A 26,826-nucleotide genomic window follows, 5' to 3' on the forward strand; every position below is an offset into this window, starting at 1 on the left:
CCTGTCCCTGTATAAAAAAGCTTCATTTATCTCTCTCTGCGTACATCATTCAAATTTGACGCTGTTTTTGGATTTACTTTGGAAACCATACACTGATTAAATCCCTGAGTCAACCTAGTTAACCACCCAAATTCATCCGATGGAGAGAGGAGGCTACAGAGGCAGAGGCGGAGGTGGCCATAGAGGAGGTAGATTTGGTGCTCATGGCGGCCGTCCTCAGCAGCATGAATATCATCAGAAACCACGGAGACCCGAGGGAAATGGAGGATTGCAGGGGACGACGCAGTCTCATTCATGGCCTCATCATCCTCCTAAGGTTGAAAACAGTCATGGCGGTGGCGGTCGTCGTGGTACCGGTGGAGCTGGACCCGGAAGGGGTGGGTACGGTGGACGAGGAAAAGAGGTTTGGGTCCCTAGCAGGAGTGGAGCCCCAATGCAGCCACAAAGAGCCCCGGTTCCAGATCCTTTTCCTGGTATTAAACGATCTCCTCTTGCAAATTTCTTGTTTAACATTTATCAGCGATCTGATCGTTATATATATATATATATATATATGAACTTTTTGGTTTACCTACTTGGCTTTTTCGATTTCTAACCGAATACTATAGTTTTAGAAGTTGCTGAAATTTTCAGCCTATGGTGGGATGCTTTATTTCTATCATTATTATTAGTATTATTTCTTTGCAACCTGTAGCAAGCAACGTTGAACTGTCATCTTATTGTTAATTTGGGAGAAATTACATGAATGTTTTCGGTTTTTTTAGTCAGATGTTCCTTGATGATGGTTTCTGAAAACAATGGCTTCGGCTTTTTGACTGAATTTGGAAAATGGTTTTGTTTTGAATGTATTGTCTAGTTATAAATTCGTCGTGCGGGACGATGCTTTGTTTTTCTTAACAGATTCTTTACATGAAGAGAAGCAATCAGTAACCCTCCAAGAATTGCCTCCGTCTTCATCTACCCCCGGAAATACTTTAAAAATGATTCCAGTTACACGACCAGATGAAGGTGGCACGTTGGCCATTCGAACTACAAGACTGCGTGTTAACCATTTTTTAGTTAAGTTTAGTGCTCACAGTACTATATTACACTATGATGTTGATATCAAGCCAGAGGAGCTGCCCAGAAATGGTCGCCCAGTGAAAATCTCAAAGTCTAACATGGCTATGATCAGAAACAAGTTATTCACAGATAATCCTGCCAAATTCCCTCTGTTAGGGACAGCATATGATGGTGAAAAGAATATCTTCAGTTTAGTTCCACTTGAAGAGGGAGTATATAAGGTGGAATTGTCTGAGGGGGAAGACTCGAGGAAACGTGCATATAAGTTTACCATAAAGCTGGTGAATGAACTCAAGCTTTCTAAGATGAAAGATTATTTGACTGGGAACTTACGCACAAGACCTTGGGATATCTTGCAAGGAATTAATGTAGTAATCAAGGAGTACCCAACCAGGAGTATGACTACCGTTGGTCGTGGATTTCATTTCCTTAACCCTGATCCAGATGATGATCTTGGATTTGGTCTTACGGCATCTAGAGGATATCAGCATAACCTTAAGCTTACTTCCCAAGGCCTAGCCCTCTGTTCAGACTACTCAATCTTGGCATTTCGGAAACCAATGCCGGTTATTGATTTTTTGAAGCAGCATATTCATATGTTTTCTTTAACTAATTTTGGTGTGTGTAAGAATGCTGTTGCAGATGCTTTAAGTAACTTAAAAGTCACTGTGACTCACCGTAGAACCAAACAAAAGTACACCATTGTTGGGTTGACAAAGCAGAGAACAAAGGATATTACATTTCCTCTTGAAGATCCAGACGGCAAGGCTCCAACAAGGCAAGTTAGAATTGTTGATTATTTCAGAGAGAAGTATGGCAAAGACATTGTTCACAAAGATATTCCTTGTCTTGATTTGATGGGTAAAAGCAATAGGGTGAACTTTGTACCAATGGAGTTTTGCTTGTTAGTAGAGGGGCAGATATATCCAAAAGAGCTGTTGGATAGAGATACAGCCAAGAGGTTGAAGAAAATATCACTAGCAACGCCTGTAGACAGAGAGAGCAGGATTTGTAAGATTGTAAAGGCTACTTATGGACCCGACAGGTATGTAGAAAAAACATTATACACCTCTTAAGTTGCTATCCTGTATTTTCACTGTTGCACTTCAATTTTTTGACTGCAAGCTGATTTTGGGCATGATTATCTGTTCTTTATGGTAAAATGTAGCTAAATGTCAAGGTGGTATTGAGCGCTGTTGTTCTTGGTTTATCAGAATGTGGTGCTTCAGTGTCAGTCAACTATTATCTGGTGACGGTGAAAGTAAATACTTACACATTTTAGTGATTTGCTGGGTGTTTGGTTTTCGTACTTGTTGAATTAGCATGTCATTTATGGATTTGCTGCCAAAGTCGACTGGTGTGAATGGTTTCATGTATTGTTCTTGTCACTTGAGGACATTTTGTGATTCTAAGTGCATTTTGGGAATCAGCTATGGTCTGTTAAAATAAGTGGCAAAAAACCTCACCTGGTATGACGTCTTTTGCCTGATGGATCCAACTTATAAATTTTAGAAATATATTGTATGCATTTATACGTTTGAAAAGATCCTCTTACGTAAATCAATTTAAGTAACTGATTGGTAATAACTTGTACTATACGTTTGAAATCTAAGTATGGATGAAGGCTTGTTAAACTTAATTGGTTTTTTCTCATTGGCAGTGGATATGACATGAAGAAATTTGGACTTGAGGTTGATATGAATATGACATCAGTTATAGGCCGTATCATCCAGCCTCCTGAACTGAAGTTGGGTGCTCACAATGGTGAAGTGATTAAGGTGACGGTTGACAAGAAGAAATGCCAATGGAACCTTCTTGGAAAGAGAGTAGTGGAAGGAAAACCTGTTGAGAGGTGGGCTGTACTTGACTTTAGCTCATCTCATCCGTGCGGGCTAAATCCTAACCTAGTTATTCCAAAGCTAATTAATCGGTGCAGGACTCTTGGGATGCATATGAAGGAACCTGTTTTATATCAACGTGCTGGAATGGATAAATTGCGGAACATTGATTATCTCTGTGAATTGCTTGAGAGCATCACTAATAGAAATCACAGCTCTCGGGGAGGTCATATACAATTTATTCTGTGTGTGATGTCAAGCAAGGATCCTGGCTATAAGTATCTCAAGTGGATCTCTGAGACGAGAATTGGTGTGGTGACGCAATGTTGTTTGTCCACTAGTGCCAACAGAGCGGATGACCATTATCTTGCTAACCTTGCTCTTAAGATCAATTGTAAGATTGGAGGTAGTAATGTAGAGTTGATTGATGCTCTTCCTCATTTCAAGGGAGAAGACCATGTTATGTTTGTGGGAGCAGACGTCAATCATCCTGCTGCACGGAACACAACAAGTCCATCAATAGCAGCTGTAGTTGCCACTGTAAACTGGCCAGCAGCTAACCGTTATGCAGCACGTGTTCGTGCTCAAAACCATCGCAAGGAGAGGATTATGAATTTTGGGAATATCTGTTTGGATCTCGTCGAAAGTTATGCAAGGTTAAATAAAGGGTTAAAACCTAAAAAAATCGTGGTCTTCCGTGATGGGGTGAGCGAGGGACAGTTCGATATGGTTCTGAATGAGGAGTTGTTTGAGATGAAAGTAACATTTGAAAAAGCTAACTATTGTCCAGATGTCACTGTGGTCGTAGCACAGAAGCGTCATCAAACTCGTTTGTTTCCAGAGAGTGAGAAAGATGGAGGTACTTCTGCTAATGTACCCCCTGGCACAGTCGTAGATACAAAGATTGTGCACCCTTTTGAGTTTGATTTCTATCTGTGTAGTCACTATGGGAGCATTGGAACAAGCAAGCCGACACATTACCATGTGTTGTGGGATGAGAATGGATTTTCTTCTGATGAACTGCAGAAACTCATTTACAACATGTGCTTCACATTTGCCCGGTGCACGAAATCAGTATCTTTGGTACCCCCTGTGTACTATGCGGATCTTGTTGCTTACAGAGGGAGGCTGTATCACGAAGCAGTCATGGAGGGGGGGTCACAAGCGCCTGCATTGACTTCATCATCATTATCAGAGGCATTTTTGGAGAAGTTCTACAAGGTGCATTCTGATCTGCAAAACATAATGTTCTTTGTTTGAAGGGTTAGAGCCAATGAAGAGGGTTATGTCTTGACATTTCATGTTCGTTTTGCGTGAAAACTAGTTATGGTGAGTGGGTTTGTGCGTGAATCTAATTCGGCTAGGACAATGATGGGGCACCTGCATTTTTTCTCTTTCCTTTTAACACGAAGATGTTTATTTTAATTGATGGGAATATAAAACTGTCATAAATAATTAGTTTTAAATAGAACTGCTGTAATGCAATTTGTATTGTTTCAAGTAAATTTTAAAATAAGTAAAAATTGAAGGAAGGAACCTGATTCCAGAATTAATTGATTCAAAATAGAGAATTAATTGATTTTAGTTCTTTTATTTTTGGAGGAAGAAGAAGAAAGCATCTATTTAAAAAAGAACTACTAGTTATTTGATAAAGACAAAAATTGAGGCAATCAAAATTTTATTATCTAATTTATGAGTAACTGTCATGTCTAGGTATAATTTCAGATAAAATAAGAAAATTAATTTAAAATTGTGTTAATTGTTTAATATAAATTTGGTAAAAAATTACAAAAGATACTTTCAAATTCTTATATGTAACTGCAATTAAGTATTAAATACTATAAGGATTTATGGTTTATGTATATTAAAGATAAATAAAATGGTATAATAATTTAAAAGCTTTAAAAAAAGAATAAACAGAAGTTTTTACTTAAATGAGACTCTCACCTAGACAAGTCAAGCTCATGAAAGAGGCCGTGACCCTGAAGAATAATTACAAGACAAAGAGCGCCAGCCTCCGGCCTAAAACTCAAGGCCATTCAGCCGAGGAGGCCTGTAGCCAAGAGGGATCAAGAGAGCCCTTTTGCTCACATCTGCGAGGAAGGGAACCTGTTTCTGTGGGAACCTCCCACGCACCTGAGGCTCACCCGATGTTGTAATATTCAATTCTAAAATTTAGTTCGCGATTAATTTTAAAATTAAAAAAATATATATAAATCTACTTTTAAAATTTATAAATTTTTATTTAATATGAAATTAGAAAAAAAAATGGGTTGATGATGAAATTGAAAGTAATTATAAGAAAATTTGGTGAAAATTTAGGTTCGCATGGTATTTTTTAAAGAAAAATAAAAAATTGAAGGCCAAAATATAATTAAAAAAAATTATACCATGTAGGACTGCCCAGTCAGCAGCCCCGACGAACCGGAGCGCGCTGTGTGACAAGACACGCTGACTCGGTGCCACGCGAGAGGCAATGCTGGTAATTCGTGTGCCCGCAATCGGATGGTCCAGATGTGTTCCCACGCGCGTAGATGGTCCAGATCCGTTCCCTTCTCAAGCGCGATCAGACAGTCACGATTAAACGCGATGAACGGTTCAGATTTATTCTATCTTTAAACTCAATCATACGGTCGAGATCAAATCGCAATGATCGGTTTATATTCATTTCGTATTTAAACGCGATTGGACGATCGAGATCAAACGCGATGAACAACTCAGATTTAAGGGAGACGGGTATAAATATTTTGCATCACACCGAACTCAAACTCTAGCCGCCAGCCTCCCGCCGGATAAGAAGAACCAGTTGTCGGAGAAAGGAGTCGACCGCCGCTCACCGTCGTGTTGGAGCCACCTCCGACTGCCAAAACAGGTAAAAGTTCTCTTATCCGCTCGAAACTTGATTCCGAGCACCCCCATGGCCAAATCAGAGCAAAAAGAACGGCGGATGAGCTGAAAATCACGAGCAAAGTTCGGCAGCACTGCAGCAGAAAAAATCCAAAATCGCCTCCGATAAACTCTTTTCTGTTTCGTGTGATTTTTTTCACAATTGTGTTTACCGTTCTATTTTCTACAGGTTGACCGAAGAAAAACACTCAGTCGTAAAGGTGAGCCCGCAAAGCCGCTGCATCAGAAAATTCTGCCGTCGGTAAGTTTTATTTTTTGACTTTTTTGGGCCAACCGAGGCCCCCTAATGTGTTTTCTCGCAAAGATGAGTATAAAACTGGTAGAAATCGACTAAAACTGACCAAAAATGGTCAGGCCGAGACAAATCACCACTGCAGGCGACAGTGCTATTGCCGGAGCATGGCGGTGCCACTGTGCCGGAATTCTAAAATTGGCCAAAAAAGTTTTTAACACCGATTTTAGGTTTTTTGGGATATTTTTACGTACGTAAAGTGTGTTTTAATTTTCGTAGAAAAATTCAGGAAACTTAGGGACCACTAATAGGCGCAACTGAATGTTCGGTATTTCGGATACTGATTCGGGTAAGAATCACTCACCTTATTTCCTGTTATGGAATTGAAGTTTAATTATTAATAATACGGTATTTTGTGTAATTTAAAAAACTTTAAGAATTAACTACAAGTTGCTAATGGAGACAGAATCAGTTATTTATTATTGTTTGTCATGTTTAACCGATTGTTTGACTTTACAGCTTTAAATGCATGATAATATACTGGAATTGGTAAAATGATTCTGTTGTGTTTTCTTAATGCATGTATTGCTTGTCTTGCATAATTTATGGTTGAATTGTGAAATTGAAAATTAAATATAAATAGAAAATTGATTGATTAAGTGAATGAATGAATGAATGGTAGCCTTATTGGATATTCTGAGAGATAGTGGACAGACCAAGTACATAGAAAATCCTACTGTGAATGTTGCCTCATACCAGACAGGGTATCGAGGATTGATATTTTTGATATTCATACCGGACAGGGTGTCGAAGATTGGTATTTTTGGCACTCATACCGGACGGGGTATTGATGAATAGTATTTTTGGTGCTAATACCAAACGGGTTATGAGGATAGCCAGTTAGTTGATAAGGTTGGATGTTGGTTCACACGTAGTGAGACATCCCTATAGACCCCCATGGATAGTAGTAGACAAGTAAAAAGAGAAAGTTGTTATTATTACTTACTTGAATATAAGATTGTGATATTGTTGAGCTATTGTCTCGATATATCGGTTTTGTAAATCTCGCAACGGTAAGTATGTAATAAATTATTTTACTCATGATAAATGAATTTACTTAAATTAAGAGTTTTATTAGTTTTTTTTTTAATGATTTTTACCAACCTTCAGTTTCTGTATCAGTAAGTAATGTGATATTCTTACTAAACTAGTGTAGTTCACCCATTCATTAACTATTTCAGATTAAGAGGAGCAAAATTTAGATCCCGATCAATAAGGGAGTTGTGAATAGTTCACCATACGAACTCCTTCAAAAGCTAGTGAAAGTCGTATTATGATGCTCAGTTGTTTACTTTTCATTTATTTCTTTGATTTTCGTTTGTTTTTTTAGAAGAGACATTCCCGTAAACCTATTGGGTTTTTAAAATTATTGTGTAAATAATGTAAACCCTAACTCTATTATTCCATTTTCGAATTCAATTTATGATTTTATTTTCTTTTAAGTTCGTCGGCCACTACAGAAGTCTTCTCCTCCTCCAAGTTGGTTTTAATGGGTTCTTTCAGAACTAAAGGGTGCGACAAGATGAGGTAAGGAAGAAGAGTTTTAAAACGTGAAGAACGACTTAAAGAAGATAAGAAAAGAGAGACTGTGAGCTTGAGGAAATGCGAGAAGACCACCCCGTGGGCGGAGGACTCCACTCGCACAAGGAGTTCCTCTTGTTATTTTCTCACATGTTTCATGTTTAGATTTCCTTTTTAGGTGGAGTTTGTTGCCATAAAGATTCCACACCAAATTGAAGAAAGAATTCGGAGGAGGATGAAAATCATATATTGAAATTCGGCCAAAGAGGATTTCTCTCCTAACTGAATTCTTCTTCATGATTCCTACCCAACTTCTTTAACAGAATTAATAAATTAATGGAAGGATAATTCAAGAAGATGAAGAGCATCTCAATCGAGGAGAACTCCCACAATCGGCCAAGGGAGAGAGAGCTTTATCCAGTTAATTAATTAATCATTTTATAAGAGTTTTAGATTAGTTTGAATTATTTTAAATACTATTTAGACTAAGAGTTTAATAGAGTTATATAATCCTAATTTTAGTTTAATTAATTAAGTAAAAGCCTACATAATGTAAACACTAATTTTATAGATAATAAAATTTAGAATATTTATTTAAATAATCTAATTGCGTTAGAGGATTAAATTGATTTATTGGGTAAGTCTTGACGTCTTTTTTATAATTATTTTTATTTTTAATTATCTTAATTTGTATTAAATTATTGAATGTGATTCAAGTAGAGAAGATTAATTAAGAATTTTAAATTTTTTTATTGTTAATGTTTATGTGAAGTTCATGATATTTACTTAAAAATCTACATGAAATAATTTTTAAAGATATTTACTTAAAAATCTTTTTTATGATATTACATATTAAGTTTACTTTTTCAAGTTTTTTTGTAATTAGAGTTGATATTATTAAATAAGACATTAATAATATTTATAATTTATTACCATTAAATAATTCCGTCACTAATTAGGAAACCAACGGATCCGACGCCACTTCGGATTCACCGAATTTCCGGAATCTTTCAAGAATCTTACAAGCTTCCATTTCTCCTCCCTATAAAAGGTCTACCTTCTCTGCCTTTGCTCCATTCGTCCTGCTATTTGGTGTACTGTCGAAACTACATGGACTGAGTTAGGTCTCCGCTTAACTCCCGAGATTCGTCTAATGGAGAGACGAGGATATAGGGAAAGAGGAAGAGGCGGACGTGGTGGCGGTGGTCATAGAGGTGGCAATGTTGGCGGCTCCAACGGTTTTGGAGGCCATCATCATCATCATCAGCAGCGTAATCAGAATTCATACGAGTATCAGGATCATCATCAGAGGCAACGGAGGCCTGATGATCATGGAGGATTCCAGCGCCGACAGACGCATTCATTGTTTGATTCGAGTCATGATGGTGGTCGTCGTTGTGGTACGGGTGGAGCTGGGCCAGGGAAGGGGGAAAACAGTCGACGAGGAAGAGAGGTTTGGATCCCAAACAGAGGTGGAGTTCCAGTGCCGCCATATAGACCTCCGTTTACTGAGCCTTTTCCTGGTATATGGATCTTCCCTTGCAAATTTCTTTTCAAAATTTTATCTGTCTTATTAATTGGATACGAGTTCTGTCTTATTTAATCGTTAGAAGTGTAGTCAAAGAATAAGACTTGTTATAGGATAAACAATTGACCAAAAAATTAGAATAAACTCGAATACCAGAGGATTGTTGTACTGTATATCCTCAAACACGTAAAACTTTCAATGAACTCGAAATAATAGATAACTTTTTCAAAAAAAAAAAAAAAATTTCTTATGTTGAACAATCTAATAATGTTGAACATCTAATATGTGAAAAATAGAAATGATAAAAATTAAAAATCAGGTCAATATCATAAAATTTTCTTATTTTTATCATTTTATCAATTTTCTCCTTGTATTTTTAGTTAAATTAATTCAAGCATTATAAAAATGTATCAACTTTTGACATCCGAAGAATTAAGGTGAAGAAATTTTATCTTGTTTCATGTTCACAATACAAATAAAAAGTTTTTGGCAATAATTTCAGCTAAAGATACGAAGTAGAATTTAATACAGTTGTAAAAGTTATGTGGATTTACTGAAGTTGGACTCTTTGTTGCTGCTTTGTTTGCTTATTTTTATTTCTGTGCAGAAGGTCTTCCTTTGTTGTTCTATTATTTATTTTTTTATTTAGTTTTGTAACTTGTAGCCCAGTAAGCAAATGTAGTTAAACTTTTAAGTTTTTTCTTGCTCAGGAGAAATTTCGTGCATGTTCTAGGTTTTCCATTGTTTGTAAGACTTGTGGCTTCTGTTTCATGACTAAAGCTTGAAATTAACGGTGTGTGTATTGTCATGTATTGGTCCTGTGGGACAACACTTTGATTTTGTTAACAGATTCTTTCTCTCAAGAGATACAATCAGTGACATTATCAGAGAAATTGCCACCTTCATCTTCTACACCCAAAAACACTTCTAAAAGATTTCCAGTTACACGACCTGATGAAGGTGGTACCTTGGCCATTCATACTGCAAGACTTCGTGTCAACCATTTTCTAGTTAAGTTTAGTGTCGGCAGTACTATAATGCACTATGACATTAATATTAGACAAGAGGTGGTCCCTGAAAATAGTTGCCCAGGGAAAATTTCAAAGTTAAACATGACTATGATCAGGAAGAAACTTTTCACTGATAATCCCATCAAATTCCCGCTCTCAGCTACAGCATATGACGGTGAGAAGAATATTTATAGTTTAGTTCCACTTGAAGAGGGAGTATATAAGGTGGAATTGTCTGAGGTGGAAGACTCGAGGATACGAGTATACATGTGTACTATAAAGCTGGTGAATGAACTCAAGCTTCACAAGTTGCGGGATTATTTGACTGGGAATGTCTGCACAGTACCCCGTGATATACTGCAAGGAATGGATGTCGTAATGAAGGAGAATCCAACCAAATGTATGATTTCTGCTGGTCGTGGCTTTCATTTCATTAACCCTGATCCAGATGATGATCTTGGATTTGGTCTTACTGCATCCAGAGGGTATCGACATAGCCTCAAGCCCACCTCACAAGGTCTAGCACTCTGTGTGGACTATTCCGTGTTGGCATTTTGGAAAAAGATGCCAGTTATTGAGTTTCTGAAGCAGCATATTCATAGGTTTTCTTTAAACAATTTTAATGTCTCTAGGAATGCTGTTGCAAATGCTTTGACAAACTTAAAAGTTACAGTAACCCACCGTAAAACCAAACAAAAGTACACTATTGTTTGTTTGACCAAGGAGAGAACAAAGAATATTAAATTCAATATGGAAGACCCAGATGGCAAATGTCCAAAAAGACAAGTTAGTATAGTTGATTATTTCAGAGAGAAATACGGCAGGGATATTGTGCATAAAGATATTCCTTGCCTTGATCTAGGAAAAAACAATAGGGCGAGCTATGTACCAATGGAATTCTGCGTCTTAGTGGAGGGACAGATTTATCCGAAAGAGCAGCTGCATACTGATGCAGCCTGGAGGTTGAAGAACATGTCACTGGCAAAACCAGAAGATAGAGAGAGCAGGATTTGTAAGATTGTAGGGGCTACTGATGGACCATATAGGTATGGAGAAAACAATTTAATCTTTTAACTTGCAATCCTCATTCCTGCTATTGCACTTAAATTTTCAGCTCTGAACTGCTTTTGGGCATTATTGTCTTTTTATTTTGGGTAGAATCTCATTAAAATGTTTTGTGGTATTTGGCACAATTTTTTTTTTTTTAATTTTATTTAAATCAGAACAGTTATCTTTGATTCTCATGAGGAGCTGTATTGACAGTCAACTATGAGTCTATTAGGTGATTATAGTGAATATAAGTGTGCACAGGTTATCAGTGATTAAGTGATTGACCTATTCATGTATTTGATACTAAAGTTGACCGGTGATTATGGATAAATGTTTTCTTATTTTGTCAATTGATGGCTTTTAAGAACCAGAGGGGCATTTTGTGAGTCAATCGTGCTGTTGAAATAAGTGATGGATCAATAGCCATTTGTCTAAATGCCTTCCTGATGGATTTAACTTATAATTTGTGGACATCTGTTGTATGCATTTGTATATTAGGTTTTGTTGCGAACATTCTCCATGTAAATCCTGTGAACCAACTGATTAATTAAATTACTTCAGTTTGAATTTTGAATAATCTGATATTTTATGGATGGGATTTTAACAAATTGGAGAATTTTTATATTGGCAGTGGATATGGCATCCGAAATTTTGGAATTGAGGTTGATGTGAATATGACATCAGTTATTGGACGAATTATCCGGCCTCCCGACTTGAAGTTAGGTGCTCCTGATGGTCGACTGATTAAGGTAACAGTTGACAGGAAGAGATGCCAGTGGAATCTTCTTGGCAAAGGAGTAGTGGAAGGAAAACCTGTTGAGAGATGGGCTGTACTTGACTTTAGCTCATCTGATCGATGTAGGTTGAATGCTGACCTAGTTATTCCGAAGCTTATTAATCGCTGCAGGACTCTAGGGATGCATATGAAAGAACCTGTTTTATATCAACGCACTGGAATGGATAAATTGTCTAACACTGATGATCTTTATGAATTGCTTGAAAGTGTTATTAGTGGAGCTTACTACTGTGGTGGAGGTCATGTACAATTCATTCTCTGTGTGATGTCGAGAAAGGATCCTGGCTACAAGTATCTCAAGTGGATCTCTGAGACGAGAACTGGTGTGGTGACACAATGTTGTTTGTCCACTAGTGCCAACAAAGTGAATGATCAGTATCTTGCTAATCTTGCTCTTAAGATCAATGCTAAGCTTGGAGGTAGTAACGTAGAGTTGGTTGATGCCCCTGCTCATTTCAAAAGAGAAGACCATGTTATGTTCGTGGGAGCTGACGTCAATCATCCTGCTGCACGGAACACAACAAGTCCATCGATAGCAGCTGTAGTTGCCACTATAAATTGGCCAGCAGCTAACCAATACGCAGCAAGGATTCGTGCTCAAAACCATCGTGAAGAGAGGATTGTTAATTACGGGAGTATGTGTCTGGATCTTGCTGAAACTTATGCTCGGCTAAATAAAGGAGTGAAACCTAAAAAAGTTGTGGTCTTCCGCGATGGGGTGAGTGAGGGGCAGTTTGATATGGTTCTTAACGAAGAGTTACTTGACATGAAAGACGCATTTCAAAAAGTCAGTTATTTCCCAAATATAACTATTGTTGTGGCACAGAAGCGTCATCAAACTCGTTTCTTTCCAGAGAGTGAGAAAGATGGGGGTCTTACCGGTAATATACCTCCTGGTACTGTTGTGGATACAAAAATCATTCACCCTTTTGAGTTCGACTTTTATCTTTGTAGTCACTATGGGAGTATTGGGACAAGCAAGCCTACACACTACCATGTGTTGTGGGATGAGAATGGATTTTCTTCTGATCAGTTGCAGAAGCTCATTTATGACATGTGCTTCACATTTGCCCGATGCACTAAATCTGTATCCTTGATACCTCCAGTGTACTATGCAGATCTTGTTGCTTACAGGGGGCGGCTGTATCATGAAGCAGTTATAGAGAAGCAGTCTCCACCTTCTGCTATATCATCTTCTTCCACATTGACTATGTCTTCATTGTCTGCAGAGGAATCTTTCGATGAGAAGTTCTATAAGGTGCATGCTGATCTAGAAAACATTATGTTTTTTGTTTGAAGGAGCAAAGACAAATCAAGATTGGAAAGTGAAGATGTATGCATTTTACCACTGTTGTGTGAAATGCCGAAATGAAGGTTTACTGCTTTTCAATGAGGACTTGCAAAGGAGTTTGTGCGTGAATCTATTGTCTTTCAAGTTGTTACCATATATCAAGTATTCCTCTGGCTACATCGATGATAAACACCACTTTTAGAGAGATGGTATCTTGTTAATTGAATCAGTGGCTCTAGTTACTGCTTCAGAAATACTTATATCTTTTTCTCTAGAGATGATATTTTGCTTCATCATTGGCGCGGACAACTACACTTTACTTCTTTTTTTCTATGTAACTAAGGTGCCTCCTACGAGTGTGCAGTAACTGATAGTTGACTTTCTATTATTCGGAGATCCAACTCAATCAACATATGTAAATATTTCTATCTTAAAATGGATATTTTTAGAAAAAAGTAGACATTTTTCTACTGTAGATTTTAAGTATCATAATATGCTAAAAACAATATATAAATGAGGCTCACGAGAATCATGTATGTACTGACTCACCAAACTAATCGTATATGCTAATATCAGATTTTGTATGTGAGAAATAAATGAGTTTTTCAACCAATCTCTGATATCTTCCCAAGTCAACTGATATATCACTACCCACTTGTAGTTTGTAATTGCTTTCAATATGAGATTCTGTCAGCTTGCGGCGCATCATACCAGTCTTTTTTAATAAGTTTAGGATATTTTTTTTTTTAGAAATGAAGATCCTTTTATTAGATTTGACAACTTTAATTCCCAAGAAATATTGGCAATTTTTTTAGATCATTTATTTCAAACTCTTGAGTAAAAAGTTCTTTCAATCGAGTCATCTCATTTATATCATCCCTGGTCACCACAATATTATCTACTTAAGTAATAAGAAGAGTGACACTACTCATAATGCTTGATAAGCAAGATATGATTAACGTTGCTTTGTTGATATCTAAAGAGATTATAACTTTTCTAAACCTTTAATTTATAAAACTTCCCTTGTTTTCTTTCATCTTCAAATTCAGGGAGAATTTCATATATACTTCTTCCTCTAAGTCTTTATGAAGGATGACATTTTTGACATCAAACTGTTGTAAGTCCTAATCAAGGTTAGCTGCACAAGACAATAATATTTTGATTCTATTCATCTTTGTGATTTGTGTAAATATTGTTGATAGTCAATTTCATAGGTCTGAATAAATCCTTCAACACTAGTCTGGCTTTGTACTTTTTAGTCGACTCGTCTACTTTGTGTTTCAAAGTAAACACCCATTTACAACCAACCATTTTCTTTCCCTGTTGAGGTGAAACAAGTAACCATATTTCATTTTTTGCCAAAATTTTTATTTCTTCAATCATAACTTCTTTCTGTTTGGGATATTCTAGAACTTCTCTCTAATCCTATGAAATAGGCATAAAAGAAACAGATAAAATAAAAACTCTATAGGGGGGAGATAAAGAGTCATAAGAAATAAAATTAGAAGCAAGTATTAATTTATTTTCTAAAAGTAATGTGTTTATAAGATAAATCATAAGGTAAAGATAACTCATAGGTATCTTCAGGAACTGAAGAAGATTATTGACCTAAAACAGACTGCATGATAGTTTTTTTTTGTTTTATCTCTCATTAAATACCTCTTCAAGTTAGGTCTATCCAAGTGTTCAACATTTTCTTCTTGAATAAGATCTTCTAAAATAGAACTTTCTCCTTAAATATGACTGTAACGACCCCGGAAATATTCAAAAAAAATAAATTATAAATTAAGTGCAGAAGCGTAATAAATATTCAAGGTTTACATTCTCTACACAATAACTTAAAGAACCAAAGAGGGTTACGGAGTTCACTCTTTAAAAAACAAAATACAAGAAATAAGGAAATAAATGAAAAATAAAGAAAACTAGCATCTACTCGCAATTCTCTTGCGGTTCGGGCTTTGAAAATTGGTCCTCTTAATCTGAAATGGTTAAATAAGAAATGAGCTGCACTAACCCAGTAAGAACATCACACTATATCACCGACACAGAAATAAAGGTTGGTATAAAATAAAAAACCACTAATGGAGCACTAAATTTAGCAATTTCATTTTTCAATCATAAAACCATTTACCGTCCACTTATCGTATTGGAATTTATAAAAATAACTTATACAGATAATAATATTATACAGATCATGATTTCATGTATAATCAGTAACATAACACATATTATAATCTTATATCCATCATTAATAAATCAAATAATAACTGTTACTCTTTTTACCAACCTGCTGGTATCCGTGAAGGTTCATAGGGATTTCTCCGCTACACGTGAACCCTTTTCTTTAACATTCTCCATTATGGACCGTCCCCATACCCTATCCGGTATGAGCGTGAAGTGGATCGTCCCCATACCCCACCCAGTATGAGCACCAAATTACCAAGTCTCGATACCCCATCCGACATGAGACAACATTCATGGTAGGGTTTCCTATGTACCCAGTCCGTCTACTATCTCCCAGAATATCCAATAAGACTGTCGTTTCATTCATTCACTTAATCACACAATTTTTACCGTTAAACCTTCTTTTTTTTCAGTTCAACCATAAACACATAGAATAAACCATACATGCATTCAAAACCATAAAATAAATTAATAAGATTCCATCATGTATATAAACTGTAAAAACAATCAACAAACAGCAGTAGATAATTTTCAGTTCTGACTCCATTAGCAATTCGTAATTAATTATGCACATTTTCTAAATTCGCACAAAATACCAGATTATTATTTATTTAGACTTCAATTCTATGATAGGGAATAGGGTGAGAGATCCTTACTCGATTTAATGTCTGAAAAGCTAAGTTATTCGACTGCACTTACAGGCGATTTTCGGGTTCCCTAAATTTTTCTTCGGAAATTAAAACGCACTAATAATACCTACAAATATCCCAAAGAAACTCAAAATCAGTCCCAGAGCCCACTTGACCAATTTCGGAATTTCGACATGATGGCTTCGCCGTGCTCCTGCGACGACACCGTCGCCCGCGGTGGCAGTCCGCCTCGACTTGGCTGTTTTCAGCCGACTTTCCATCAATTACTGGCGGTGGGGCACTCCGTTGCAGCGGCTCCTCCAGGTCACGTTGTGGTTGGGTGTTTTGCTCCAGTCAACTTGTAGAGAAAGACATGGAGATCACAACGGTAGAAAAATTACACATAACGGGAATCGAGAAGGGTCTCATTGGAGGTGTTTTGTGAAATTCCTCCCGGTGACAGCGCCAGGCTTCGCCTGCGTTTTTTGGCCAATTGGCCGATCTTTTTTCTCCGATTTGGCAATGAGTTGTTTAGAATTGAGTTCCTAGCAAAAAAATTTTTTTTTTTACCTTTTTTGGCGGTTGGAAAGGGCTCCGGTGCGGCAGCAGGTGGCGGCGATCTCCTTCCCGGCAACCAGGTCTTTCTCTCCAGCGAGGGAGTCTGGCGGATAGGGTTAGGGTTTTGTGTGGATGAGGGTTATTTATATCCGTCCACTTTTGATCTAGGCGGTCCATCGCGTTTGATTTAGACTGTTCGATCACGATTAAATAGGAAGTGAATTTGGACTGTTCATCGCGATCCAATCTGGACCGTCCATCGCGATCTAATCTGAACCATCCGATCGTGTTCAGATCTAACCGTCCAATTGCCGGTACGTGAATCGCCCGCGTTTGATTTTGTTTTGACCCCCGATTTCTGATTTTTCTTTCAAAAATACGCCCAGAACTCAAATTTTCACCCATTTTTCCTAAAATTATTTTCAATTTCATCATCCATCAAAATTATTTCATTTTTACTCCAAAATAAAATAAAATAAAATTAAAAAATTGCATTTAGATAAATTTAATTTACATTAAATTTAAACTTGGGTATTACAACGACTGTTAAGAGTTACTAACGTGGACATAACCTCTTCTTTCTCACTCTCCCCTGAAAGAGGTGTTGGGTTTAAACTGAAGTAAGATTCATATTATCTCAAGGTAACATCCATAGTCACAAAGTATTTTGTAGATGGTGGATGATAACACTTGTAGCTTTTTTTAGTAGAAGAATATTTAACAAATACACACTTGAGAGCTTTAGGTTATAGTTTACATTTCTAGTACGGACAAAATAAATACCTCTAAACACCTTTGAAGGAACAATGTATGAATTTTTTCTTTACAAAATTTCTAAATGACTTCTAAAATCAAGAGTTCTCAAATGCATTCTGTTGATGAGATAAGCAACTAAAAGAACTGCATATCCCGAGTAACTTTTTCATAGATTTATGGTGAAGATAAAAGACTGAATTATCTCTAATATGTGTCTATTTTTCCTTTTAGTAAGATTATTTGGTTTACTGGTGTAGACATAACTCGTTAATGGATTATCCCATTAGACTCCAAGTAGGCACTAAATCCACTATCCATATATTTTATATCGTTGTCTGTTCTTAGAATCTTAACTTTAACATCAAACTGTGTACATATTATTTTATGAAATGACTGAAAGTACGAGAATACATCACTTTTTATTTTCAACGAATAAATTCATGTTAATAAAGTATAATAGTTAATAAAAGTAACAAACTATTTATGAATAGGTAAAGAGGTATTCTGAATATGTCACTAAACATCAAAGTGAATAGCCATAAAAATGGTAGTATTTCTATAATTATTCACATGATAGAACTCATTTTATGATTAGTTAGTTCACATACATCACAAAATAAGTAATCTATAGAAGTTTTTTTTTAAATAAACTGAGATATGATTTTTCTAAAACAAATAAAGAAGGATGTCCCAATTGTCGATGCAATTGTAGAATTTTCTGATTGACTTCTATATCCCCAAAGGCAGCTTGATTTTTAATTACGTTTTGACTTTTATTTAAGACATATAAAGTCATCCTATAGTTTACCAGTGTCAATCCTCTTCCTTATTTAAAGATTTTGAAATATACAATAATCAGAAAAAAATTCAATTTTATAATTAAGATCTTTAGTGATATCATTGATAGATAAAAGACTCTAAAGAAAATTAGGCACATGAAGGACTGCAGACAGAGTAATAATAGAAGTATAATTAATGGAACTTGTTCTAGGTACAAGAGTGTATGATCCATATGGGATACGAACATTCCTTTTAGTAAAAGAAAAATAAGTTGGGAAGTCTTTAGAAGAGTTTGTCATGTGTCTATTAGTTCCAAAGTATATACAAATGTCAAAATTGGAACTATCAAGAAGATGAGAAATATCAGATTTTACCATTTTTTATGCATCAATAGTTGATGAAGGGTTAAGTTGAGATAAGATACGTTTCAAGTTTTGAATCTCCTCGTTTAAAAAGACTCCAATAACTGATGAAGAGTTACCCGAACTAGTAACACCCAATTTCTTTATTTCTGTCACTGTTTAAAGTAACTAGAGATAAGGAAAGAAAAATACTCAATAGTTAATTTCAATGAAATAGAATAGACCCTCTGATCAGCACCAATGGAGATTGAAAAAATAATGCGAGCCAGAAGATCACCAGAAACAGGTCTGTTCGGCAAGGCAACCCCAGTAGAAGGCAACTTAGCTCAGTAGTAGGACCAGATCGAGTTGGAGAGAGACGAGTTGCGACACTAAAGCTAGAGAAGATGATTATGGCATGGTGCGGGGAGAGTAAACAGCCAACACGACTAGATCAGAGTCGCGCGGCAAAAAGAGAGCTAGTGGTGCGTGGCGCGGCGTGAAACCAAAACCGGTTGGGGAAAACAATATGCGTGATCGACGGTCGCATGAAGAAGCCGAACGAAATCGTGCGAAACTATATCTGTAAAGCCAGATCGTGTGCGACAAGGCCAGATCTGTCTCGATCACGATTAGGATTTTCAAGTCGAGTAGGTTTTTTTTACGGCGTGTGTCTCACGCACTTCTGCTATTGGTTGCGCGTGTGGCTCACACGTTTTTGTTGCTGGTGGTGCGTGTGGCTCACGTGCTTTGGAAATAGTCAACAAAGTCAAGGGGTAGGCCGACAGTGAGGCTATTATTCTATTTAAGGTGGTGGTGAGAGTAGATCGTGATAAGTGGGTATCAACTCAGTTTATTGTGATATTTTAAGGTTTGAAAAAAATCTTGAAATTAGAAGTCTATGCAACCTTATTTTTGGCTTTGATACTATGAAAATTTTGAAGAAAAAATATTAACTTTATTTTCTAATACGTCTTGTAATATTACAACTAGAGTATATATGCAAAATTCTATCTATGAATAAAGAAATTTATATTATTGTAAAGATTTTAATTAATTTTATAAATTAATTATATTTTTATACAAAAGATTTCAGAAATAATTATAAAAAAAAAATATATCTCAATAATATAATATTCCAATCAACATTGAGTATAACATATTTTTAAGTAAATATGTATACATATATATATATATATGCATAGGTAACAAGAGATTTTTTTTTAGTTATGTTCCAAAGGAGCTTAAATCTGAATTCCTATGAATTAATGAACAAAATTAAACATGCTTTAGATGGGAAATTACCAAACTCAAAGTTAAAAAATGCTCATGTGGTCCATCTGTTAGATTCCTTCAATTAAATTCAAGACTACATGCAACTCTCTCTGGTGGACATGCGTTTTGTTTTTTGGGTATATAAATTTTATCTGGCTCATATGCAGCTGGTCCACTACTTGGTTGTTTTACAACTGGATGAATCTTTACAAAAACTTTAGACATATATAAAGTACTAAAAATCACTTCTTCCTTGTTCTATTCTCTACAACTTCATATAGATTTTTTCTACTCCATTCTTAACCATGTGAGCTTTCTCCATACCAACATATTTGCACAATTTGGTGGAAGACAGATCAGTCTGCTCGACCTATAAATAATTGTTTCCTTCTATCGGATAGCGACCTCTCCTTGTGTTCAGTCTCAAAAGAAAAACGATTTTACATTTCCGTTATCTCAATTTTGAAACGCAAAAATTCAGCCTACATTTACTTGGCCTGTACAAAAATATAAATGAAAATAAATTCAACTATAAGACATGTATATAAACACACAACTAATATAATTTGCCTGCCTTTGTTTTTTTAACCACACAAATGGGGTTCTTGTCTTGATCTTCACCGCAGAAGTTGAGGTTCAAATAATAGCAGCTCCTTCTCCAGTGATGAGAGCAAAGACATCGATTCTGTGGGATAAAGACAATTCATTTTACTACTTAATACCTAACTGGGTAAAGGTAAGTTACTAGGAAAATTACCATATATACCTGGACATTTCACAATATTCTGCAATGAATAGGCTGCTAGTACTCTTTCCTCAATAACTCTGTCATAATTAGACGATTCTATCAGCTGTGGCACCAGTATTGAGCTTGCCATAAACCCAAGCTTCTCATCATTAACCCAGTTGATGTAGTTGCTTATCCATGCAACAGTAAACAGACTTGCTTGTGCTAGATTAGGAGTCCCGTTCACTATCGATTTTGCGAGTGCACCCAATAATTTTTCTTTTCCACTATTCAGCAGAGTTCTTGCTGCTTTTCTTTGCCAATTTTCAGCTGCAACCTCCTCTTCAGTCTGATATATGTCAATACATGAGATTATCTAATTGAACTTATTGTTTCAAAAGTTTAAACCGATAGAAAATGATCCAATCAATTATTTATATTTTAATATATACCCTTCACGCGAAAGCCCACCTGGCAGAAAACTTGAATCAATCACATGCACACTAAACCTTATGTCATTAATTTTTAAGAGAAATGAGAGAATTATGATCCGAAAACTAGATTTGCTCTGATATCTTTTTGAATATTAGGTTAAACCGATTATCTTGAAATCTTAAGTTGATAGGAAATGGTCTAATCAATTATTTGTATTGTTTAACTGTATGATTTAGTGTAACTTTCTAAAGTTATCAAACTTTCATCATTACCTACCTCATTGCAGTGAAATGATTCGCCTGAGATCTTCCAGAAACCAGCTTGCTCTAGCAGCCATTTCTCTGTTGTTGTCTCTCCTGTGTAAGAAAACCTACCACCCAACATCATCAGAGCTCTTGCTGATTGTTCTTGAACCTTCTCGTCACATATTTGACAATCAAGTGCTGCTATTAACACATCGATTGCTTCTTCTCTATATACACTGCACTTGGATGGATCTCCCTGCAGCATAACTGCACCATGATAAAGGGAAAATCCTCCGATTTCGTTTCCGAAAGAATTGTAGGATGAGGAAAACAGATTCATACTCTTTTTTGAATTTGGGTATTTTACTCAGAAAGAAAAACAAGCAAGAAACTGAGATACTAAGAAAATTATAGGATGAATGAAAAGGATTCAGAAATGAAATCTTGATCTGAAAAACCAATTGGGTGTGTATTACTCTTTTCCTTTTAATTTGAGAATGCAAAGCAACAAAAATAATGGAATTACCAGAAGATCAAGTTGTAGCAAGATTGCCGCCACCAATGGCTGTTCTTCTTTTGAAGCATTCTGGAGATAAACTAAGAAGATATGCATTGTGTTTAACCCTGCCCATCCTTCTTTTAATCCCTCTAAAAATTTTATGATGCACGTTCTTCTGCACCAGAAAAAAGAAGACTCCTAAGACCATCAAAGTTACCAGTCCAGATTCTAAGAAAAACTATGGATTGATATTGAATTTAATACCAGAAATAATCCTGAATCATACCTATCGAGGCAGAGCAGCTCGGTTAGTAAACCAAAACCAAACTTGGTGGAGTACTTGTTATGGTTCCCTAGAACAATGAGTTCAAGAAGAGAAGCTTTGTTCACATTATCAGCTAAGTAATTTCTACAGTTTGGATTGGCTCGAATGGCACAGCAGATGATGGAAGCAGCATTGTTCCTCTCACGAACATCATCTGCAATCTCAATGCTCCTTAGCAGCAGACTCAATCCCCCAAGAGACACAACTTCACATGCATTTTCTAAGTTCATATCTTCATCAAAACCTGTTAGGAGTTGATCTAGCAAGTAAAATGCTGCACTTCTAGGACTACACCTAACTGTGAAAAGGGTTTGAACTTGATCACCAAACTCCAAAACTCTGAGGATGAGTGGTACAAATTCGGCTGAAACCATCTGTTTTGCCTTGGGTTTCAACAGGTAAAGAAGAATAGCAGCCTTTAGAAACAGACTACTACTTCTCAAGAGCCTCACAAAAATTTCAAGCTGTGGATCTGAATTCAATATTATCTGTTTATTGCTCTTGTTCCTCGATACAAATTCAGCCAAAATTGATATTGCTAGTTCTAAAATTTCATCATCATTAGAAGCAAATAAGACCTCTAGCATTCCCTCAATGATAGGTGCTTTGGAAAAGGTAGTTTCAGTGGCAGGATCACCATGTGATTGCAGCCAAGTTTTGGTAATGACTCGAACTGCAATTTCACAGTCACTTAGATTATCAGAGGAGCAAAGAGTGGCAATGGCTCTGGTTAGCTCGGTTGAAAGAAGATGATTGTTTCCTTCTTTTCTTACTGAACTACTCCTCACTACATGATTGCCATTTATCAAGCATTCTGTTGGTAAACTCTGGCAGATAAACAACTTAAGATAATCTGATTTCTGTCTCTCTTGCCACAACACATGTCTTGGGTTTCTGAGACTTTGGCTTGATCTTGATCTGCCTTGAGGCTTTGTTTTGTTCCTCTGCCAAAAATGAGAAAAACAGATTCATACATGCTCCCATTTCAACAGTAAGCTTTTTCAAAGTCTGAAAGACAGAATTGCAGTTTTGAGATAAGACAAAGAGTTACCCACATGGACATAATTGAAGTCCTTGTAGCCTTCTTTTCCATCTGCAGACATTTTCTCCTCTTCTCCCTGCTCCCATGCCTCGATTGCAGCACCATTTCTACTATCAAAATCTGTGGATCCACTCTCAGTCGTGGGTCCAAAAACAGCTTGGTATCTTTCAAAACCCAGGCAATCATGAAGCAAAATATACAGGACTTGTAAATACATAGAGCTAATAATCACAAACTGACTTGTAATCCAACTATAATCACTAATTTAATGTCATCACTTACAAACTCTTGTTGATTATTGAATGTGAAGAAGCATACGAATCAGATGATCTCCTTCTTGATGATCTACTACTTGGTCTTGATGGTAAAGGGACAACAGGAGCAGCTGGTGCTGCAGCCCCTACTTTGAGCCATTCTTTGTAGTACAAAGCAAACTGACAAGTTCCCATGTCCATTTGGTCATTATAGACCTTGTTCAAAGTTTTCATTCTCTTTTCTTTCTCTCCATAGTCAGAGCTTGAAAGAAATTCAAGTTCTTTAAGGTACCAGACCTTGAGATGGAGAAGATGGGGGAGAAAGAAATGCTCCCAAAGATCAGGAAGCAAGTGGGTCCGGGCCAAAAATGGCAAATCACAGAAAACTTGAAGCAAGTGCCTCGACGAAAGCCTGTCATTCTTCTGAAGCTTGTAGACTATGGATAAGTAGAGCTGAGCACAGACTGAGAGATTTGAATTTAGGACTCCACAAGTTGAAGAGCTTCTTGATTTTCTTGAATTCAAAGAGGCAACAATGCTCAAAAGCCTAATTGAATTCCTTAACAGTTTCGTTCTCAGTTCTTTCCTGAGAACTTTTCCCTCAACCACTTTGTCAATGCTCTCAATACCCATCGCCATATTTACAAAGACGCCATTGTCAGCTTCCTTTCTCCTTCTCAGCAAGCAAGCATTGCACTTTTCTCTGATCATTCTCCTGAAACTTTCATCTTTACAGTACCTCCCAATATGGCCAGTGAGAATAGAAATCACTGCTTTGATGGCAACTTCATCAATTGCAGGCTCGTCTCTCCTTATATCATCTTTAAGCAATGAGTTAGAATTGGAGTCATCCAGAAAGGACTGGTTATGGTCACGGTCACGGTCATGATGCAGGATAGGATTTTCACTTGTCTGCCTGGAGAAATCCAAGCTTTTTGGACCATGGCAGATGTAGAACTCCTCTGGTATTGTTGACTCCTCTGGTTGTTGACTGTGTGGGAGCTTCATTGTTGTGGATGTTTTGATGTAGTTTTTGGAGGTTTGAAAGCCTTGTTGAGCGAGAAGTTGTTGCAGAGAAGCCATTGTTTTCTGAGAATTGAGGTAAATGGTTCATTGACATTCTTGTTGGAGGAAGAAGATAATGAAGGACAGCATAGAAGAAAGCAAGTGTAAGAATGAAGTGAAGAAAGACAACTCAAGTGAGGACAATCAACATTTGTGTGACTTTCATGTTTTGTTTTGGTTTTTTTTGGTCCATGTTTCTAAAAAAAAAATTATAAAAAAATAAAAAAAATATGATTCAAAATAAACTTTATAATAAGAATATTACATCATTTATTAATCATTAATTGATTATACAAATAGTATTTGTATACTTTTTTTTTTTTTTTTTTTTAATAACTTTAGGGGTTCAAATTGTTTATTATTTAGGAGATTTGGCATATTATTGTTTGTGTTTTGTTATTAGTATTCGTATTCTAACTAAATTATGTTATTTGAATAAAATATTTTCAACAAAAAAGATTTCAATATTACATTTCATTATGTAAATTGAATCTTTTCATTAATTAATTTTCATGAATGAATCAAAAGAAAAATCAATTAGGAAAAATTATAATGCTTCAAAGATAATCACTATAATTGATTAGGGTGAAATATTTTCAAGTTGCATTTAAAATAATATTTTTAAATAATTTTTTTATATCTAATAGTCAAATTAAATAAATTAAAAAATTCCCAAAATTATTCATTAAAATTGTGTAACAATAGTTTCTAGTAGGCAAGAAAAACCACTCACACCCACATTGTGTGTGTGTGTGTGTGTGTGTGTGTGTGTGTGTGTATACAGCGATGATATTAGTGGAAAGAAATAATTGTGGGGAAAATGTTGTGGTGTTTATTTGTTATGTCTTTTGGTGATGTTTCTCTCATTTCCCAATGTCATTCTCTCTTTGTCTCATTACATGGCTTTTATTGTCTCATAATTATTTCTCTTTTACCCACTTCTTTTTTTTAAAAGATAAATCAATTTGAAACCTTATCTTAGTTCTTACATTTTTTAATTATAAAAATTCAGTAAAATCTTGAAAATATTTAGATTTTTTGTTGTATTTCAGTAAAAGAACATAAAAATTCAGAAATTGTCAATATATATATATATATTATATTATATATTAATGGGCTCCATGTTTACTTTACAAATTCTTGGTAATTTATGTTTCTCCATTTTTTTTTTAAGAAAACAATAAAAAACAAAAAAAAGCAATTAAGTGAAGAAAAGAGATTAATATATGCATGGAATGGAATAATTATCTTTTCTTTTTATTTATTTATTTTTTTTATTACTTTGGAATAAAGTGTAAAGAATACTTCTCTTCCATCTCAAGTTTAAAATTACTATTTCTACTCAAACCCACCCATTCTTTTCATTGTATTTTTGTGAGTTACTTATTTTCTTTATCATATAAAAGCTGTACATATATATATATATATATAAAGTAAATTTACTTTAAAAAAAAAAAAATTACGACATAGTACATATTATTTTTAGACTAAATAAGAGTATTTTTTTAAACACAATGTAATATATATTATTCTTATATTAGATAAAAGTCAAAATTAAAATCTTAAACATAAACGAAAACATGAGTAGCCATTGGGCTGGAATTCCTTTTGATTTTTAGAATCAATTTTGATATTCTGAAATTTTTTATTTTCAATAATTTTGTGCCTAAACTATAAAATTGTGTTAAATTTAATACACAATGTAGCATTCCATATAACATGACATGATACAATAATACCTGATAAATAATCTAATATTGGCAGGTTTAATAAATTTTTAAATATATTATGTTTTTATTTAAATAGTAACTAAAATTAGAAAAAAAAAATACATTTAAAAATGTACCTTACAAATTTATTTTGATAATGTGTATTTATTAATGTATTTAAATATGTACCAAATATATGTTACATTATCAACACATCAGTAGTGATTGTCATAGTAAAATCAGCAATGTCAATTAAGAATAAACACATACTACATATATATATATATATTAAATGATAAAAATAAATTTCTACATAAATTTTCTATATTTTTTGAATAACAAATAAATTTCTCAATATAATAAATAACAATTCGTTAAAAACATGTGATTACATTATATATAGAGATAAATTTCTACATAAAATTTTCTATAATTGTAATGCCTAATTTATTTTTATGTAATTTTAAATTAATTTATAAATATAATTTTTTAATTTTTTAATTTTAATTTAATGTAAAATGAAAGAAATTAGGTGAATGATGAAATTGAAAAAAAAAAAATTGGGAAAGAATGACGAAAATTTGGGTTCTATGAGTATTTTTTAAAGAAAAATCAGAAACTGGAGGTCAAAACACAATTTATGAAAGTTGTACCAAGTAGGATGCCTAGTCAACAGCTCCGACGAACCAGAACGGACCGAGTGGCGA

At 35.3% G+C, this 26,826-nt stretch overlaps 3 protein-coding genes across 8 annotated transcripts; 2 read left to right on the forward strand and 1 right to left on the reverse strand.

Annotated features, from left to right (window-relative positions):
* LOC110824717 (protein argonaute 2-like) lies at positions 1 to 4,449 on the forward strand. Its single transcript, XM_088213779.1, has 3 exons — positions 1 to 473; positions 901 to 2,107; positions 2,723 to 4,449. The coding sequence occupies exons 1-3, from the start codon at positions 140 to 142 to the stop codon at positions 4,158 to 4,160; spliced, it is 2,979 nt and encodes a 992-aa protein (XP_088069905.1). The 5' UTR covers positions 1 to 139; the 3' UTR covers positions 4,161 to 4,449.
* A 4,135-nt stretch (positions 4,450 to 8,584) lies between these two features.
* LOC110808753 (protein argonaute 2) lies at positions 8,585 to 13,908 on the forward strand. The gene is made up of 3 exons (XM_022034354.2): positions 8,585 to 9,143; positions 9,998 to 11,204; positions 11,840 to 13,908. The coding sequence occupies exons 1-3, from the start codon at positions 8,774 to 8,776 to the stop codon at positions 13,299 to 13,301; spliced, it is 3,039 nt and encodes a 1,012-aa protein (XP_021890046.2). The 5' UTR covers positions 8,585 to 8,773; the 3' UTR covers positions 13,302 to 13,908.
* Positions 13,909 to 20,019: 6,111 nt separating this feature from the next.
* LOC110808760 (uncharacterized) lies at positions 20,020 to 24,564 on the reverse strand. Of its 6 annotated transcripts, none has more exons than XM_022034365.2 (8): positions 23,374 to 24,563; positions 23,105 to 23,255; positions 22,011 to 22,993; positions 21,752 to 21,899; positions 21,257 to 21,481; positions 20,576 to 20,894; positions 20,393 to 20,503; positions 20,020 to 20,315 (listed from the first exon to the last, which is right to left on the reverse strand). In XM_022034365.2, exons 1-7 carry the CDS (start codon positions 24,426 to 24,428, stop codon positions 20,436 to 20,438), a joined length of 2,949 nt encoding a protein of 982 aa, XP_021890057.2. In that variant the 5' UTR covers positions 24,429 to 24,563; the 3' UTR covers positions 20,020 to 20,315; positions 20,393 to 20,435. The 6 variants fall into 6 exon arrangements, with proteins under 6 accessions (XP_021890057.2, XP_021890060.2, XP_021890058.2 ...); XM_022034368.2 differs by having other exon boundaries at positions 20,585 to 20,894; positions 23,374 to 24,562; XM_022034366.2 differs by having other exon boundaries at positions 20,020 to 20,503; positions 21,752 to 21,896.
* Positions 24,565 to 26,826: the final 2,262 nt, after the last annotated feature.

This window comes from Carica papaya, chromosome 2 (genome assembly GCF_054855325.1).
Source record: "Carica papaya isolate Zhongbai chromosome 2, ASM5485532v1, whole genome shotgun sequence".
NCBI lineage: Eukaryota > Viridiplantae > Streptophyta > Magnoliopsida > Brassicales > Caricaceae > Carica > Carica papaya.

Coding starts and splice junctions, on each gene's coding strand:
- LOC110824717 (XM_088213779.1), top strand. CDS start 140: ATGGAGAGAGGAGGCTACAGAGGCAGAGGCGGAGGTGGCCATAGAGGA. Junction 474..900: donor GGTTCCAGATCCTTTTCCTG/GTATTAAACGAT, acceptor TTTTCTTAACAG/ATTCTTTACATGAAGAGAAG. Junction 2,108..2,722: donor GCTACTTATGGACCCGACAG/GTATGTAGAAAA, acceptor TCTCATTGGCAG/TGGATATGACATGAAGAAAT.
- LOC110808753 (XM_022034354.2), top strand. CDS start 8,774: ATGGAGAGACGAGGATATAGGGAAAGAGGAAGAGGCGGACGTGGTGGC. Junction 9,144..9,997: donor GTTTACTGAGCCTTTTCCTG/GTATATGGATCT, acceptor TTTTGTTAACAG/ATTCTTTCTCTCAAGAGATA. Junction 11,205..11,839: donor GCTACTGATGGACCATATAG/GTATGGAGAAAA, acceptor TTATATTGGCAG/TGGATATGGCATCCGAAATT.
- LOC110808760 (XM_022034365.2), bottom strand. CDS start 24,428: ATGGCTTCTCTGCAACAACTTCTCGCTCAACAAGGCTTTCAAACCTCC. Junction 23,256..23,373: donor TCAATAATCAACAAGAGTTT/GTAAGTGATGAC, acceptor GGGTTTTGAAAG/ATACCAAGCTGTTTTTGGAC. Junction 20,504..20,575: donor GAAATGTCCAGGTATATATG/GTAATTTTCCTA, acceptor TTTATCCCACAG/AATCGATGTCTTTGCTCTCA.